At 37.2% G+C, this 17,486-nt stretch overlaps 2 protein-coding genes and 1 long non-coding RNA gene across 3 annotated transcripts; all 3 read left to right on the top strand.

Moving 5' to 3' along the window:
• The first annotated feature begins 1,452 nt into the window (after positions 1-1,452).
• On the top strand, positions 1,453-5,773 carry LOC120348331 (uncharacterized). The gene is made up of 4 exons (XM_039418449.2): positions 1,453-1,573; positions 2,127-2,270; positions 3,245-3,358; positions 4,745-5,773. The coding sequence occupies exons 1-4, from the start codon at positions 1,522-1,524 to the stop codon at positions 4,831-4,833; spliced, it is 399 nt and encodes a 132-aa protein (XP_039274383.2). The 5' UTR covers positions 1,453-1,521; the 3' UTR covers positions 4,834-5,773.
• A 3,552-nt stretch (positions 5,774-9,325) lies between these two features.
• On the top strand, positions 9,326-10,212 carry LOC120325400 (uncharacterized). The gene is made up of 2 exons (XR_013476729.1): positions 9,326-9,441; positions 10,083-10,212. It is a non-coding gene; the product is annotated as an uncharacterized LOC120325400 (long non-coding RNA).
• Positions 10,213-14,090: 3,878 nt separating this feature from the next.
• LOC120341536 (uncharacterized) lies at positions 14,091-17,473 on the top strand. Its single transcript, XM_039410069.2, has 4 exons — positions 14,091-14,225; positions 15,192-15,323; positions 16,283-16,384; positions 17,024-17,473. The coding sequence occupies exons 1-4, from the start codon at positions 14,171-14,173 to the stop codon at positions 17,149-17,151; spliced, it is 417 nt and encodes a 138-aa protein (XP_039266003.2). The 5' UTR covers positions 14,091-14,170; the 3' UTR covers positions 17,152-17,473.
• Positions 17,474-17,486: the final 13 nt, after the last annotated feature.

Raw genomic sequence — 17,486 nt, 5'->3', positions numbered from 1 at the left:
GCCATAGAACAGTTTTAGGATTCACCGTATGACGACATTTCGGCGCATACGAAAACAAGTATTTGTGATAAAAACTTTGAAGTACCTTATTATTCAAAAAAGATTTGTTATTCAAGAGCATAGCCTAACCCTATAAACCTATCTGTTTCACAAATACCTGTTTAATCAACATTTTTGTCAGCATCATGACATGCGTTGAGACTAGTGAAATCGGCAAAAATACATTTTATGGCGTAATAAAATAGTGTGCCGAGTACTGTTAGTTCGTAATTGGAATATTTAATTTTTCCCCATTTAGAAAGTGTAGTGTTTAATTGTATAAATTACATTGTTCGTTAGAGCAGGTTAAAACGAGATTGCATGAAACAAATTTGATGATAATTTCTAATACAATTATTAGCAAATAATGAATTGGAATTTATTTCGGTGGGAAGACAAGACAATAAGATGTTTTGTTAGTTGTTAATGATTATCACATGACGTACGAATCATCCGCTTTCTAGTTCAGATGAGAATAGCCAACCAGTTTGCTGCGTCGAGCGCTGCGTTGTTAAAAGTTACCCTACTTAAATATTTGAATTTTCACCTCGTTTCATTTAAAAGCCTAAATAAGATTTGATAAAGTTGAACTATAATCTTATCTCATACCATAGAACAATTTTAAGATTAGTATTCGAATAGTATACATACAAGTTCTAGAAAAATTTGCTATAGAAAATTTCGCCGAATGTCGTAATGAATGTCCTATATTAAAGTCTGATCGTTGACTCACAATTTTAACGACTGTTGTTGAATTGAGATATTTGTACGTTATTATTTAAGAAAAAATATGAATTTCAGTTGTTTACAACTTGAAATTATTTTATTGAAAAAATTCACGATTTTGGTGCCCCAATTTAAACGGCGCCACGAGCCATGGTTGCCATATCCTAGATACGACACTGCTAACGAACCAGTTTTTTTTTGTTCATACGTTAGATTAGCGCTATATTTGCGTTCCAAAAGTATGTATCTGATTTAGGCAAAGGGTATCATGCTTACGAAATGACATACATATGTTTTTTGAAATGAGAGACCGGCTGTTAGTGAGTGCGATACAAAGGGAACACGCTATAAAAGTTTGTTGAATCCGCCATTGCATATAGGCAGTTGTACATGAATATGCGGAAAGTTTAGTCGGATTAGTCATTAGCTAGCTCATTGGGGTCATTTTAGCCTATTTCTACTTTATTATTAAAAACTCATTCAAAAAATGAAAAATATATAAACCGAAAGTGAGATCTCACAGGCCAAATGAACTCCTGTGGCAATTCATATATCAAGTGCTTTATAACAGTTGATTGTAGCGTTCTGTGTTTAAATGAGTGGCTGAAAGCTTTAAAAGTTTTATATTTGGCATAAAATCTTTATTCAATTACACTAAAACTTTCATACATTTTTGTTCTAGTCTACCTACATTTAGCTTGTATATCAAAAAACATTCAAACTTGCGATAAAAACAATCAGCAATAAAAACGTACAATGGAAAAGATTTTGATTGTTTGTGCATTTCTGGCTCCTTTGCTCATGCGAGGTAAATTACATTGAAGGATACTCCGTAATATGTGAACCAATATAGCGGACACCGGAACGTAGTACGTGTATCCGGCTAGGAGTAGGCCATAATTTTATTCCAATTTTCTTTATTTTAGTTCTATTACGAGTTCAGGGACTGGCCAACTGACTCCCGTAGTATTTGTACATAAAATGATGGTATAAAATTAACCTGGTACACATACTACGTTCCGGTGCCCGCCATCTTGGTTCACATACTACGGGAGTATCCATTGAAGTATACACAGTTATATTGAATCATGGATTGAAATCTTGAGAAAATCAACTTGATATTAAATGTCGGTCGATATTGTCTGGACTCTGATCCGAAGTCATATTTTTGAATTTATTGAAAACCGGAATCGGCATTTTGACTCCCTGGAAGAAACAGTCAGATTCCTAACTAATCCGAAACCTGTGATATTTTGCTCTTATCCAGGAATACAAAATCCATCCTCTGAAATATCTTCAATGTACGACCCAAAATTCTAACACAGCCAGGTTTCTCATTATTGTATAAACCCGGTTTTCAGGTTGGTGTCTCCAATGCTATGACTGCTTTAACTGCACGGCAGTTAACGCTAACGACACAGACATCGTAACCTGTGATGAAGTCCCGCCGATCCAGGCACCAGAATGGTCAGCGGCTTGTGAAAAATTCGAGGGAGCCTTGAATGGTGAGTTTAATGTAGTTGTTTTCATGTGATATATGGTTTCGAGTTATGTAAGATTGTAGATCAGTGGTGGGCAAGGTTTTTGAACCAGGGGCCAAAATTGTTCCCACCTAGTCTGGCGGGCCATGTAATTGTGACGTAAAAATGTACATTTCGATAACAATATCTACAGTGTTACAAAGCATAGGTGGGAAACAATACGCCTCGTACCAAAACTAAATTTAACCGCAATCTCAACAAATTCCTTGAGCTATTTTTACCTAACATAAAAATTTGATTTTAGTTTAGATGTGGCAGCATCAGGCGGGTCAGATTGAATTACACAAGGGGTCGGATTTGGCGCGCGGGCCCTACTTTGCCTGTTGTAGATTTTAGCAACAGTTTAATTGGATTCTCCGACCATATTTTTCTACCAGACTTTCGCCCCAAACGAGGCGCTTTACCAAAACTTTTTCGGTTTGGAATTGTCTACCCAATTTATCACAACCAGGGTTTGTTCTTGTCTCGGAGGCGGGGGGTTGAAACCGACGTTTTACCCTGCGCTGTCTAATGCTTTAACTATTTAGCCACCACGCCGAGAAACTAGACCTCTTGTAAAACAAAAGAGCTATGCTCAAATATATAGACACGTGGCGCCACATAATGGCAAATTTTGATGGCGTCATAGCACACAAAAGACGATAAATAGAAGTAATAGCCTTTTAGCGAAAAATATAATCTTCACTCACTGAAAATTTCAAAGCAATTGGTCCAGTAATCGACGATTTTTTAAAAACGATACGATAAAGAAAACGAACATGAACAAGATTCCCAAAAATATTAAAACGATCCATAGGTCCACTCACGTGTCCAAAAAGTGTTAGTTTATGAAGGACACAGTAAACAGCAGAATTTTCAACTATGCATCATTGAGATTATTCTTGTCAGTGTAAAACTCCTATCTCATCCTTTAATCTTGACCATCCATATATTTTCAGGAGACTATTGGGTCGGCAGAGCGTGTTCTTTTGCTTTAAAAGAAACCTGCATCGAACAATATATTGCTTCGCCAGAAACCAACCTGACTGGGGAGTCTTGCTATTGTCGTTCAGGTAGGCTTCATTCATGCTTTGCCACATTTCAGAATTTAAATATAGCGTGTTGTTTCAAGCCAATGCTACATCATAAGGTTTAACGCTGCATGTTTATACCTAATAGATATCACTGATTTCTATGCCAATGGTTCCCAACCTATATGCTCCTGCCGTAGACTTTTAGAACTCATTGCCCTTTGTTTATCATTCCAGTGGTATTTTTAGAGTGTTATTTTGATTGATAGATTCCAAATGCTCATTATGTTCAGTCATGATAAACAAAGTGAAAACATTCTGTGAAATAACCTTATCAAACAATGAAACTAGGAGGAACGGAGAGTTACCTTGAAATGAGAAATGCAAAATAAGTTCTGCGCCTAGCGCTGTGGCACCCCATCCCCAAATGCTCTGTAGCCTCTTTGGGGGCCACGCGCCCCCGGATGGAAACAGCTTTTCTATGCATTTAATTTGACGATTCATGGCATAACACAGTAAGCTTCAGACTGCTCCTGTATAGACAATATATGATGTCCTCAAGCTGTCTGTTTCTATCGCTTCAAAACAGAGGTGTGCAGCATTTTTGTCAGTGTGTCATATAAACAATTTGATACATCTAGCTGGGCTACATCATAAGTTTTTCTATGTGTAAAAGGCAAGAAAAAAAATGCGGCTATTGCTTAGCCTTACAGTAAAGACTTGCTTAGCTCTAAAATAAAGACACTGGGCAAAACGACGAAAGATTTAACGTTATGTATTTTCAGCCATGCAAGCGCCTTTTTAAATATCAACTGTCGGATTAGGATATCATGCTTGATAGGAAAAAAAACGAGGGCCACATTAAATGACTCGGCAGTCGGGTTATGGCCCGCGGGCCGCCTGTTGCACACCTCTGTTCTAGAAACTAATGGGTCATATTTGGGATTCACACACCTCTCTCCACCCGCGCATTATTTTTGAAATGAAGTAACATTTCATACTATGCTGTCATCTTCTTTAGGATATGGTAAAAATATTATATTTATTCAAGGGAGAGGAAAGCCGATAAGGCGGGTTAAACATATGGTGAAACAAGGAATAATGTCCAGTTGCCAGTCCATGTTGGGTATGGAGAATATTTAACCTCCATTTGTTTTAGTTGCATAGATCTGTTGTCATTTTGTTTACTAAACACAACAAATCTTCAGTTTGTTAATGAAAAACCGGAGTCAATTTTTTAACCGGATTCGTGAGTCAGAGACAACATTTTTTGTAATCCGGAGCCAAACCGGGTCGCAACAACTTGCAATTAATTGGTGGAGATATATGTGTAAATATTTAAAATGGTCAAAAACACACTCCTCTTCCACTAGTGGCGCTATTGATGCAAATAGTTTTTATTACGTTTGTATTTTCTTGTGTTTCAAGATTTGTGCAACGGAGCAGAATCCTTCAGTTTCAACTTCCTTCTAACGGCTGCGATTACTTCAACATTAGTAGCAGTTTTTGCTTACTGATGGACAGTTTTTGCTTACTAACGGACAGTTTTCGCTGAATGTACATTTTGCTTACTAATGAACAGTTTTTGCTACTCATGGTCACTTTTTGCTCACAAATGGACAGTTTTTGCTTACTAATCGGAGATTTTTGCCTATCAATGAACAATTATTGCTTACTAATAGACGCTTTTGCTGAATAATGTACATTTTGCTTACTACAATTTCAAGACAAAGTTTATTACCAGACAAAAACATTGCTTCATTAGCCTATTTTCCAACTTTGTAACTGTGGCTTTTATTATTTTCCATAGTCTCATTTGCCTCCAAGAAAAATTCATATTAATTATGCTTCTTGTTCAACCGATAGTACATCGCAACGCATGAATGGCTGCTTGTACAGCGCCTCGTTTAGAGTGTGAAAGCACTTCATAAAAAATGTAATCTATAATTTTTAAAATTATATTCGTTAAAATGTCGTTGATAGTCTGTTACCATGCACCAATAGTGCCCCTTAATGGTGATGCGCACCATATCACCGCCGTCTACCCTTCGAACGCCAAGCCATTTAGGGTGGCCCTTAATAACACTCAGATTCTCCCCACCAAGCATGAAATCATAATCAATCAGTGACAAGTTAAGCAGAAGTTTATTATTAAAAGTAAACAAGAGAGTGATGCTCAAATATGTGTTAGCCAAGTGAATATATACCCATAGGTTTCATTCCCTTTACACAACTTGATGTAAAGTAGGCAACCAAAAGTAGTTCCCTCTTTATTGGTACACACACTTTTGGAGCGCCCAAATTTGTGTGCAATATATAAAAATAAATGCTTTTTAATAGTAAAGTCTTTTGCCGAGGCGATGTACTACAAACTATGATATTTTTTCCGCAAAACGTAACTTAGTAAAAATACGAGCCGCACTGCTTAGAAATGAATGCCGTATCCGGAAATTTCAAGTGTTTGTTATTGATAAGTTATAAGTATGACAGTTCACAGTTCATATTAGATAGCAAATATTGTATTGATTAGGAAGGCCGAGATTGTTATTGTCTGGTATGGTGACAATGTAATGAAATTTAGATAACAGTTTGCAGCTTGTTTTAGTACTTGTGAATGTTTGATTGCAGCTAAACTTTACAAAAAGTTAGTTTGTTTTAATAATCTCGCATCAGAAAAAACTCACAATACATGAAATTTCGTCAGAGTTAAAAATGCGGCTCATCGAAGTATATATTAGTCTAAAAGTGTATACTTCTAAGGTAATAAGGTAATCCTCGGGAGAAAAATGCGAGTCGATATAGGTTGATACTAAACATGAAACTGCACGGATAACACTAGGAAAATTAAGTTTCGAGGAAGAAATTCAATGTGAAAATTTTGCTGGCAAGCAAACATATCAACATGCAATACATATATATATATATAAATTCTTTTGAGGGAAAGAAAGGCAGGAAGGTCAGAGAAATAAGATCCGTTACTTGCATATCTATAAAATAAGCTGAACAACCCTCAACTCAGAGGCGTAGTCAGAAATTTTGAAAGGGGGGGAGGAGTTCTGAAAATTTTATTTTGCCAAGTTATATCGAAACAGCTAGCGGGTCCGATCGAAATTTCAAAGGGGGGGGGGGGGGTCGACCCACACGACCACCCCCCATGGCTACGCCACTGCCTCAACTCCCCGTGTTGCCTTTAGAACATCGTAAATAGTAAATATGGAATTAGGGTCCAAATGCCCTAAAATTATGAAATAATATTTTCTGCGTTCTCACAGTTAGACTTCAATATTATTTTAACTTTTCACAAGATTATTGATTATGTATCGATTACTAAATGTTATAGTATCAATGTACTGCATGGTTTTCGTGCCATGTCAAGCTGATAATTTAAATTGTCGCTTCAAACCCGGATGTAATGTCAATCAATGCGACCCTTCACCCTTGAACCATCAAGGGTTCAACATTTATGAATATTTGCAAAGGAAGGAATTCCCTATAACATGCAAAGGAACCCCATCTACAGATATTTTGAAACTTTATGGAGCAAATGCTGATAATCGTCAAGATATTGAAGAACTAGAAAGAAGTATGAATATATGAGTTTTTCACGAATTCACTCAAAACAAGGTTCTGTTCAAGCGGGCTACTCCCGTAGTATGTGAATCAAGATGGCGGGCAACCTGATCATAGTATGTGTACCAGGTTAGGGTTATCAGGTTGGGCGCCAGGTTAGGGTTATAAATGTCATTTATTTTTATTTCTCGCAAAACTGTGCAATCTGTTCGACGAACTATAAAGATATTGTGCAATCATTGAGGACAAACGCTGAGCGCAAATATAGGAATGAACTTGGAGCCTAAGTTTGCAAATTAATTTCATTCTGATTGCTTTCTTTCGTGTCGGCTTTGATCGTCTTCATCGCCAACGTGAAATAAAAAGTCAACAATATCTTGGGTACTGGTCCTCGAACTCGTTGTCTTTTTAGGTTTGTACTTTTGTTCATGTTATGTTCGCGTTAAATAAGATTTTGGAAATGTCGTCACTGCGTATTCGTCAATATTTCTGATGAAATTGACGTAATGGCAATGCTACTAATTAGTCACAAATCAGTATATATGGACTATTCGTTCAGGAATCTTCGTTATGTTACTTCATTGAATACTTGTATTGGTGTTTCAAATTTTACGAAATGGTCCACTAAAACTTGATATTGCTGAAACATTGACGCACATTATGCTCATTTAAACATTAAAGCAGTATCGTAGCTACTAAAATGAATGAATAAAAACACTATAACGCATATATAACACTCAACTTTGACGTGATGTGTGTGTTTCTTGCGTGGTCGCCAAAAAAACGCAAGTGTGTTGTGTAATGATTGATTCTTGATTCGGTCCCCGTTATGTCCACGTCCCGTTTACTAGATATTCGTCTAGTAAACCGCTATTCTAATATTCGAATAATTTGCCAGCCCTACCCAGTAACCAGAGATCAATTATTATCTTGATTGATTTCATGTTAATAAACTCGCCTTTTATGTATTATGTAAAAACCTACACCAAAATCAGGACTTATCTGGTATTAATGTTTGGTACAAACGTTTGCGGCCCGCGACCGAATTCGTCACGTGAAAATGGCCCGCGAGACGAAAAAGGTCGGGCAGGCCTGTCGTAATAGAACTAAAATAAGGTAAATGGGAATAAAATTACGGCCTATCCCTAACCTGGTACAGATACTACGTTCCGGTGTTCGCCATCTTGATTCACATACTACGGGGGCGCCGTTCAAGCAGCCAACATAATGCAAGGACCTACTATTATGGAAGGCTCGTAGTTTTTAAAAGGACCCACGTATAACTATGAATGATAAGTCTGGTAAAAATTTATATAAAGTTATTCGGTTCTCCCGTAGTATGTGCACCAAAATTGCGCACATTCTGATCATAGTATGTGTACCAGGTTAGGGTTATTAGGTTGTGCGCCATCTTGGTGCACACACTACGGGAGCGCCAGTTATTCTACTAAACTCATTAAACAGGATTGGATGACGTCCTCGAGATAAACAAGAAACAAGCAAAAGAGCTTGTTGATATGAAGGCGACTCAGTCAACTTTGCAAAAAGGTTTGGGGGAATTTTATTTTTAATTCGAAAGTTGATCAGAAGTCCGTCTTATGACAATTTTAATTAAGTTTTAATTGTGTGGTGAGGGTTAAAATTTTTAAAGACGCAAAAAAATTGTATATTAAAGGAAAATCGTAACATATATTGAAGGGTACCCCTGTAGAATGTGAACCAAGATGGCGGACACGGGAACGTATAGTATGTGTACCAAGTTAGGGTTAGGCCGTAATTTCAGGTAAAAATACTACGGGAGTCACTTAGCTAGTCCCCGAACTCGTAATAGAGTTTAAATAAGGAAAATGTAATAAAATTATGACCTAACCCTAACCTGGTACACATACTACGTTTGAGTGTCCGCCCTCTTGGTTCACAACTTCACATACTTCTGGAGTGCCGAAAATTTCATTTAAGTTCAACGCTATAATTTATGATCAGGAACACAAGCGGCCACTTCTAACGCACGGCTGAGCATTTTCGAATACCTGATGATTTCAGAATCGAATCGAATATTTTTTTCGAATCGAATCTCGAATACTTGGGAGATGTATAATTGTATGCAACTTTTTTTTATTATTATAAGTGGTCCTGTCAACACATGAATTATTGAAATCATAGAGTACATCACTCAGACAAATTGCTGAGCGTTCACATACAATAAAAAACACGTATTTATCAATAACTGACTACAGAAAAAAGTTATATGTCAGAATTTGCGTTGAAAAAATATGGCTTCAAAGAAGAAACATATGGATAATTCACCTCGACCATTGGCGGAAAGAAAAAAACAAGATGGCGGCGATTCAAAATTTTGCTTTGAACTGATACGAATAATTTACTATTCGATTCGGAATGCCCTACGCTCTACTGCTAAGTAGACTTTGTGGCATCTATTTTTGTTTTACAAATCACAGGCATTCTGAAAATGAACAAACAACAAGCTGATGAGCTCAATAAAGAATTGAAGAATAACAACACAAGCGATACAGTATCTGAGTCTTTATCAAAACGTACGTACGTACTCCTGTGATATTGTTTCTAATATTCCTCATCCTTGTTTTATATTGTTTCGAAATTGCTGTTATACAGGGTGTTAAAAGATAACGCATAATTAACAGAAGCTAAGATGAAATTCTACTTTAAACATTTAACGACTGACACCTTCGAACAGTATACGCTTACGATGAAATGCCATTAGAACATTTCACGACTGACGCTCTTTAACAGTTACTTTTTAACGTTGCCATGACGAAAAATGTTACCTTAATTTTGCCCAACTTTTTTATTACCCTGTATATATATATATATAGGATATGATTCACATATTTATCCAGGGGTAGAGGAAAATTGATAAGATGGTTTGATTATATGACGAACAACGGCCTTTCGTCCGGTTACCACTCCAGGTCGGATATGAGATTAGTTAGTTATTTGTTCTCAGAATGGTGGAGGAAGCCATGTATATGTGCTGTATATGCAGATATCCCAAACTTTTAAGCTTGCGAACCCTTCCAATATTTAAATTTTCTGAAAACCGCTGTTCCGAGTATCGCATTCTTGAGTCTTACGATCGAAGTCTGATATCTGCTATAAATCATCGAGAGAACGTAGTCCATTGTATATATATTTATTTCGTTAATTCATTTAACAGAATTGGATGAAGTACTGGAGATAAACAAGAAACAGGCAGACGAACTCGCTGACATGACAGAGACCCAGTCGAATTTACAAAATGGTGTGAGAAAACTGGTTCTAGAAAATTTCGCCGCATAGGAAAATTCGCATTTTTTAAGAGCATACCCTAACCCTATAAACCTAACTGTTTTAATCACAAATACTTGTTTTACAGCAAAATGCTCTTGCGATTTTTCCTATGCGGCCAAATTCCCTGCGCGAATGTTCCGGACACGGTGAAAAATACTTATTTTAAATTGCTAGTTATAAATTACAATCCGTGAAATCCCCTGTTTTGTGAAAAACTTTCAACTGTATTTTAGAAATTGACAACGACTATAACGGGGATGAAAAATAAATGAAAATTAAAAAGAAATGATAAAGCTGATATATTCCAAAAGTTATTTCCAATTCACGAATATTGTTTCACACAGAAACGAATGGAATCACACTAGTTGAATTATCAGACTAGTTGAATTATGTATTTCTGAGGAAGTATGACTTTGGCAAAACGTTCCGGAATATTTAACCAACATACCATACTATACCAACACAATTGACGCTCTACCACTTTCAAGTTGCCTACAATATGTTTAATATTATGTAGTTGTAAAAATTTTTTTTGGGGGGGGGGGGGGTTAGATTCTCATGGTAAAAATCACTTTTTTTCTGCTACTTCTTGACCAGTCGATTTCAAACTTTCACTACTTTCAGATTGTAGAAGTCTAATAATTTTATTTCATTTTAAATTTATTCAGTTCCAAATTTATTTAGATTTTAATCTATAGCCTCACCTCGTGAATTCATTCACGTTTATCTGACGATCTTTTCAGCAAATTTGGTGCATAATTAAGGCCTCGCCGGCGCGACTTTTGACGCTCCAGAAGTATGTGTACCAATATAGAAGTAACTAATTTTGTTCGCCTATATTGTGTAATAGGACTGAAACCTATGGGCAGGGGTATATGCACTTCGATAACACAGACAGTCCGCGAACTCGTAATAGAACCAAAATAAGGAAAATTGAAATGAAATTATAACCTAACCCAACCTGGTACACATACTACGGGAGTGCCCGACTTTTTATTTGGAGATTTCTCTCTTGTTTTCTGACAGAGTTAAGTGACATCCGGCGTAGATACGGAACACAAGAAAATGAAATTGAAGATTTGAGAAGTGATCAAACGCGATTGCAAAGAGGTGAGGCACCAATAGTTAGCAGTGAAGTTAATACAATATACTAATAATTTTCGATATTTCATAAAAAGGGACTCTACAAACGACGCTGACCTTTTGTTACCAGCATTTCGTTTTTTTCAGTCGTCGCTATGCTTGAGAAAGAATATCGAAGACAACAGCAAAGTCGCAGATTCAGCGGGCGTGCATGATACAATATTCTAAGACCTTTATACGTTTCCCGAAGCAAGACTTTAAATATAAGTCAATTGACTTATATACTATGTTTTATGACGACTGAGCCTTATCAAGCTTGATTTATAGCAAGACCAATTATCCATGGAAAAATATATTGTACAGACGAATTTGTTGACAACATTCCATTTTCTCAGTGGTCTATATGCTTGAAAAAGAATACCGAGCAGAACAAGAGCGTCGTCGGTTGGCACAGATACGAGCAGACAGACGTGCGTGATGCAATATGGTGATTAATATACTAAAGAAACACCAAATTTACAATTATTCAACCATGTACAATAGTTGAAGAAAAATAAAAGCAACAGCATTCTAGCGGCTTCTGAGTTTGCCTAAAGATTTAAGGTTAAGCGTGAAAAATCTTCCCATACGCCATAATAAGGTGTTCCTATACGCCATAAAAAGTTCTTCAATGAATTTAAAAAAAACAGCAAAATTTTAAATGAAATATCGGATTCCACAAGACTCGGAAGAAATTTGAATAAATACAAAATACAAGTAATAGTCTTCTAAAGACTTGAGGAGTAGACTTCTCTATCTTGAGTACTGAAAATGAAGTGGTTCAATGGTTGTGCGAATAGCGATTTTTCAGAACAACCCCCAAAACAAATTAGCAATCATCCAGTTGAGTTTTCAGAGCAATCTGTATTTTTAAACCCAACCCGAACTGAATAATTACTAATTTTCTCTTTCTTGATCGTTGACAGAAAATTGCACTAATACTAAAAAAGACGCGGGAGTAACGTGAAAACAGAATCCATTTACAACTGCTATATATGAGCAGTCTTCAATAAGATGTTCTAACTACGAAAAGCCTAGAATCTTTTCTCTTCGACAAAACTTACTACAGTGTTATCGAGATGGTATATCAGGGGTGACATTTTGAAAAGCCGAACCGAGCTCTTCGAGACGATTTCGGTCAGTCCGTCAGAAGTAGTTTATTTTATCACATGCCGAAAGTACACAATGAACAAACACAATTAAGAAAGATGAAAAAAATACATGCATTTCAGTGTGAATCAATGCGATATACCAATAATGGTTGTTTAGCAGTGTTACCTATGAGAAAGTACAATATTAAATCATACTGAGAAAAAGGGCAAACATAAAATACTAACAAATGTCGGACTTCGAGATGCATTTAAGCAACCCAATATCAAGGTGTCACCCTGATTAATGTAAGAAAACGAAAACAGGACAAGCCCGTGGTTGGTAGATTTGAATAAACAAGCGAAATTCATATTCAAAACATGTTTCTGACTAGAGCTTGCAGTTTGTATTTTGGGTTTAGTAGGAACCGATCTCCAATACAAAAAGAAAAGTACAGTCGTCACAACACCGTGAGGTTACTACACCAAACGAGAGGATAGGATTTACATATTTATCCCGGGGGAGAAGCAAGCCGATAAGACGACTTAATCATATGGCACACCACGGCCTCTTGTCCGGTTATCATTCCATGTCGGGTGTGTGATTAGTTAGCCAGTTATTTGTTTACGCATGGTCTTGATGATAGTGGAAGCCATAACCGACAAACGGTCACGTGATCCACCCTACGGCGGCGAGGAGACCAGCAATCCCCTCGCACATAACTAACCCTACATGGGATTTGAACCCACGAAGGGTAATCAATCAGAGATGCGGTGGCAAGCGTATTCCTAACGCTTAGAACAATGTGCCACCTAAAGGCCCTATCAGAGTACGAATGCATTTAAATTCTTGCTAATTTTACCAATATTTTCGAACTGCGTCGCTATTGTTAACAAAAGTGAAATACCCCGCTCTAACAATAAAGAATGTAATTTAATATTCTTTTGTTTTGATACGATTCTTAATTCATAAGCTTGTACTGTTACAGGGGCACAGAGCGTTTCTACGACTAGGCGACAGTGAATATAGAAGCGAAGTAAAGGTATAGGCCCAACTAGGGTTTGGATGATGTTTTGTACAAAGTCCCCACCAAATATACCACCAACGGTCAAAATAAGAAAATTAGAAATAAGAAGGATTGTATATTTTGAGACCGCGGGTGACTATGCTGAATGGCAGGCAGTACAGTGGTTGTACAATGTGGCTCTGAGTGAATTTGAGTTTAGTTTGAGCATCTTATTTAAATATTCATGTGAGAAATACCAACTCTGTAAACGTTTTAAATAGTCCCATAAGCAGGAATCGCTAAATACGAATAAGGACCGTGAAAAGCAAATATATTTGAAAATAAAATGTATTTGTAAATCGCTAGTTGTAGGTCTCTTTTAACTTTAACAATTTTTGTCTACATTTGGAGTTCAATATGCAAAATTGCATAAAAACCTAATCCGACAGTTTATGTTTAAGAAGGAGCTCACATGGGTAGAAATACATGTTTTTTGCTCTTGTCGCTGCGTTAAATCTTGCATTGTGATGTTTTTTGATTCGTTGTGTACATAAAAAAACTAATTTTTCTGCGTGACCCAGCCAGCTGAAGTTGCAAGGCTATATGGCCCACCGACAAAAAATGTTGCCACCCCCGATCTAATAGAATTCGTTCAACTAGATTTGATTTTACTTTATCAGTTTAGTTTTTACAGGATAGGATATAGTAATATATTTCGTTTGAAATCTTAATTAAAGTATTAATTTATCCTCAACAAAATGAGAAGTTCCGTCGGAATTACTTTAATCACTTTTGCATTGCTATTCACAACAGGTAAGTCGGTAGTGTTGATAGAAAATAGGGCATGTTTATGTATATATTCTAAGTCAGGGATGTGCAACGTTTCATACTGGAGGGCCAGATAGAAATAACTAAGTGATACCGCGGGCCGCATCTTTATTTAACATAAACTTTCTAGTAGTTGCAGCACAAAAATTTTGGTTATTGATCTTATTAAATGCGTTGTTTGTTTCGCACAAGCTGCTGTTAGGGCATTGTAAAGTCATTGGCAGAAATAACACATTTGACTCAAGAATAGAGATTGGAATTACAAAATTAAGAAGTTTCGCGTGCGTGCACATCATTAAGAATTGGCACTTCTCCGCGGGCAACAGGTTGCACACCCCCGTTCTAAGGGATTTAGGAGTTTCTCTGACTCATCTAAAGCTCCGAAGTAGCCCGAAAAAAAATTTGCTATTTTATTTGATTACAAATACTCGAAGTATGTACTGTTATTAAAACTTTACTATTACTTTATTGTGCTTTATGGTAACCGCTAGCTTCAGCTTGAGGGTCGGAACCCCACTTCCCTTTTGAATTGGTGAAAACGCATTTTCTGTAACATACACAGCAATTTGTCGTACTTTGAAACGCTTTTTAGACCCGCCAGGTTAGGGTTAGGCCATAATTTTATTCCAATCTTTTCTATTTACTTCTATTACGAGTTCAGGGACTGCCTGTGTTAGCCAAGTAAATATATCCCCTGCCCATAGGTTTCAGTTCCTTTACACAACTTGATGTAAAGTAGGCAAAAAAAATTAGTTACCTCCATATTGGTACACATACTTCTGGAGCGCGCGTTTCCAGCCTCCGGCCGGACTCGCTAACTGATACGGGATTATTTAGCAATTAGAAATTTTAGAACCCCACCCTTTCTGGCTGCGCCCTTAGCTACTTGTACACAGCATTGTTCGTAGGGAACTTTGTGTATATAAAACGAAGAAATGATCATTTTTGCAGGAATAGCTCTTAAGTGCTACGTGTGCAAAGATTGCGAAACCGGTTTGAGCGGGAACGACGTTCGTAATTGCACCATGATCCCCGGAACTACGACAAGATGTTACACAACGGAGGAGACATTGACAATATCAGGTGAACGTCAAAAACGTAGGCTCCTATAGCGTGAGCGCCGTATGTCGTCTAAATGCAGCGATTTTGCTCGTTTTCCCAATGGCCTGTTTGTCGATGTGACGTAGCAAAAAATGGTCACAAAAATAATGTTCGAGGTCTGCTTAGTTATCACACCCCAAACATAGATTTGTGAGCGCCTTTTTAAACATAAACTGTCGAGTTAGAATTTTATGCTTCACGGGGAAAAATCTGAGTGTTGACAAGAGCCACACTAAATAGCTTGGCGGCTCGGCGTTGTGGCCCGATGTTTGGTATCCTCGGAGTTCGGACTCAAAATTTCCGCAACCTAGAGTCGAAACAAGGGTTTTGAGTCGGTATTTGTATTCCTACGCGGCAGTTATAAGTCTTTTGCTCTAAATAAGTTTCTGCATGAGCAATCACTGATATATGAAGACCTCCATTTTAATTTCAGTAGAACCCAAAATGCATTACCTACCCTACTTATTACACCCTGAGTTAAAATGGGATCTCAACCATAGAATTCAACTCTGACATGAGCAAATCCGGCCCATTGGGGACTTCAATTTGGCCCGCCCGATGCGGACACAACCGAATTAAAACCAAATTTTGATGTTTAAGCTAAAAAATAGCGTGAGGAATTTGTTGAGATTGCAATTGAATTTAGTTTTGGCACAGAGCCCACTGTTTCCACTTCAGTCAATAATACTGTTAATAAAATATCATTTTTTACGTCACACTCACATGGCCCACCAGTATAAAAGGGCACATTTTTTGGCCCCTGGTCCAAAAACTTTGCCCACCTCTGATTAACCTATGATATCATCTTAGTTAAATCAAACGCATCAACTACTAGGCAACGAAATTGTGTGCAAAATTTCTCCAAATCAGATTGCACCAATTTATTTTCTAAATAAAAAGGCATTAAAACCTTTCTAAAATATTTCTAATTTTCCCAACAGGGGAAAAAACAGTCAAACGAGGATGTTCGCACTATCCCTCCAATTCCTGCAATGAGATGACTTTGCTTGAAATGAAACTGAAGATTTGCCATTGCGATGCAGGTTAGACTAACTATTTTTGGATACCGCCGTAGTGTGTGTACCAGGTTAGGTTTAGGCCTTAATTTTATTCTGATTTTCTTTGTTTTAGGTATATTACTAGTTTGGGGATTGTCTGTATTAGCCAAGTGAATGTACCCGCTGCCCATGGGTTTCATTCCCTTTATACAACTTGAAACTTGATATAAAGTAGGAGACCTAAACTAGTTACCTCCATATTGGTACACACAATTCCGGAGCGCCGATTTTTGACAGTGCTGTTATCATTGGAATTATATGTTCAGATTCTCAGAGTCTGAGCCAAAATTTTGAACTTCCTGCTTTCTTTCTGAGGGTGATATAGTTTAACACTACAGGTACTTCTAGCGGGTGTGGCCCAACGGTTTTTTAATATGGTACTCATGATCCCCACCTGACTACGACATCCAAAAATTACGTCTGTGATCTCACCGTGACGTAATAAAGCCCGCCAAAGTCTGCGACCTTTGTCCAAGACGCACAAACGATAGAGTCGATATTTCCAGCAACCTTGAAACACGAGTCAAATTCTAAATTTTTCAAACCCCAGTCAAAGTCGAAATTTTTCCAACTCGAAAACGGAAGTCCATTGTGAATAATACTACTTTAACTATTTCGTTTTAGATCTTTGTAATCGACACACAGAGGCGAGAGCATCAACTGCTGGTAACGGCGCAAGTGGCTTTATTGTGAAGAAAAGAAGAAATCTGGTTGCATTTGCAATAATGTTTGTTCTACATGCTTTGAAATAAAAAACAAACTATTTACAACAGTGATACCCGTTATCGTTACGGCACTATAGTGTTAGAAGCAGCGGCCGTCATAAGGCCAAAGTAAATCAAAGAGGGGTAATTATTACGGACTCTAGTATATGCGTCCGCTGCGAGAAAGTCTATGAACAACCATTCACTGGTATGTGGGTAGATACGATCTTTTTCGGGACTGATATAACCTACTAAAACGTATGCTTTATTGGTAGACAGCGGCAATATACACGGAGTAAATAGAACGTTTCAATCAAGAGACGAGCCAACCAACAACTAAGTCTTCGTCTGAAAACAGTTTTCGAACAAAAGCTAAATTTTCA

The sequence above is a fragment of the Styela clava genome, chromosome 1 (genome assembly GCF_964204865.1).
Source record: "Styela clava chromosome 1, kaStyClav1.hap1.2, whole genome shotgun sequence".
NCBI classification, from domain to species: Eukaryota; Metazoa; Chordata; class Ascidiacea; order Stolidobranchia; family Styelidae; genus Styela; species Styela clava.
Note: the sequence above shows the minus strand (reverse complement) of the source record. Positions and strands in the feature narration are given on the sequence as shown.

Bases quoted from the DNA above. Each gene is read 5' to 3' on its own strand.
- LOC120348331 (XM_039418449.2), top strand. From the start codon at position 1,522: ATGGAAAAGATTTTGATTGTTTGTGCATTTCTGGCTCCTTTGCTCATG. The intron at 1,574-2,126 runs GTAAATTACATT...CCCGGTTTTCAG, and splicing joins GGCTCCTTTGCTCATGCGAG to GTTGGTGTCTCCAATGCTAT. The intron at 3,359-4,744 runs GTAGGCTTCATT...TTGTGTTTCAAG, and splicing joins GTCTTGCTATTGTCGTTCAG to ATTTGTGCAACGGAGCAGAA.
- LOC120341536 (XM_039410069.2), top strand. From the start codon at position 14,171: ATGAGAAGTTCCGTCGGAATTACTTTAATCACTTTTGCATTGCTATTC. The intron at 14,226-15,191 runs GTAAGTCGGTAG...TCATTTTTGCAG, and splicing joins TGCATTGCTATTCACAACAG to GAATAGCTCTTAAGTGCTAC. The intron at 16,385-17,023 runs GTTAGACTAACT...ATTTCGTTTTAG, and splicing joins GATTTGCCATTGCGATGCAG to ATCTTTGTAATCGACACACA.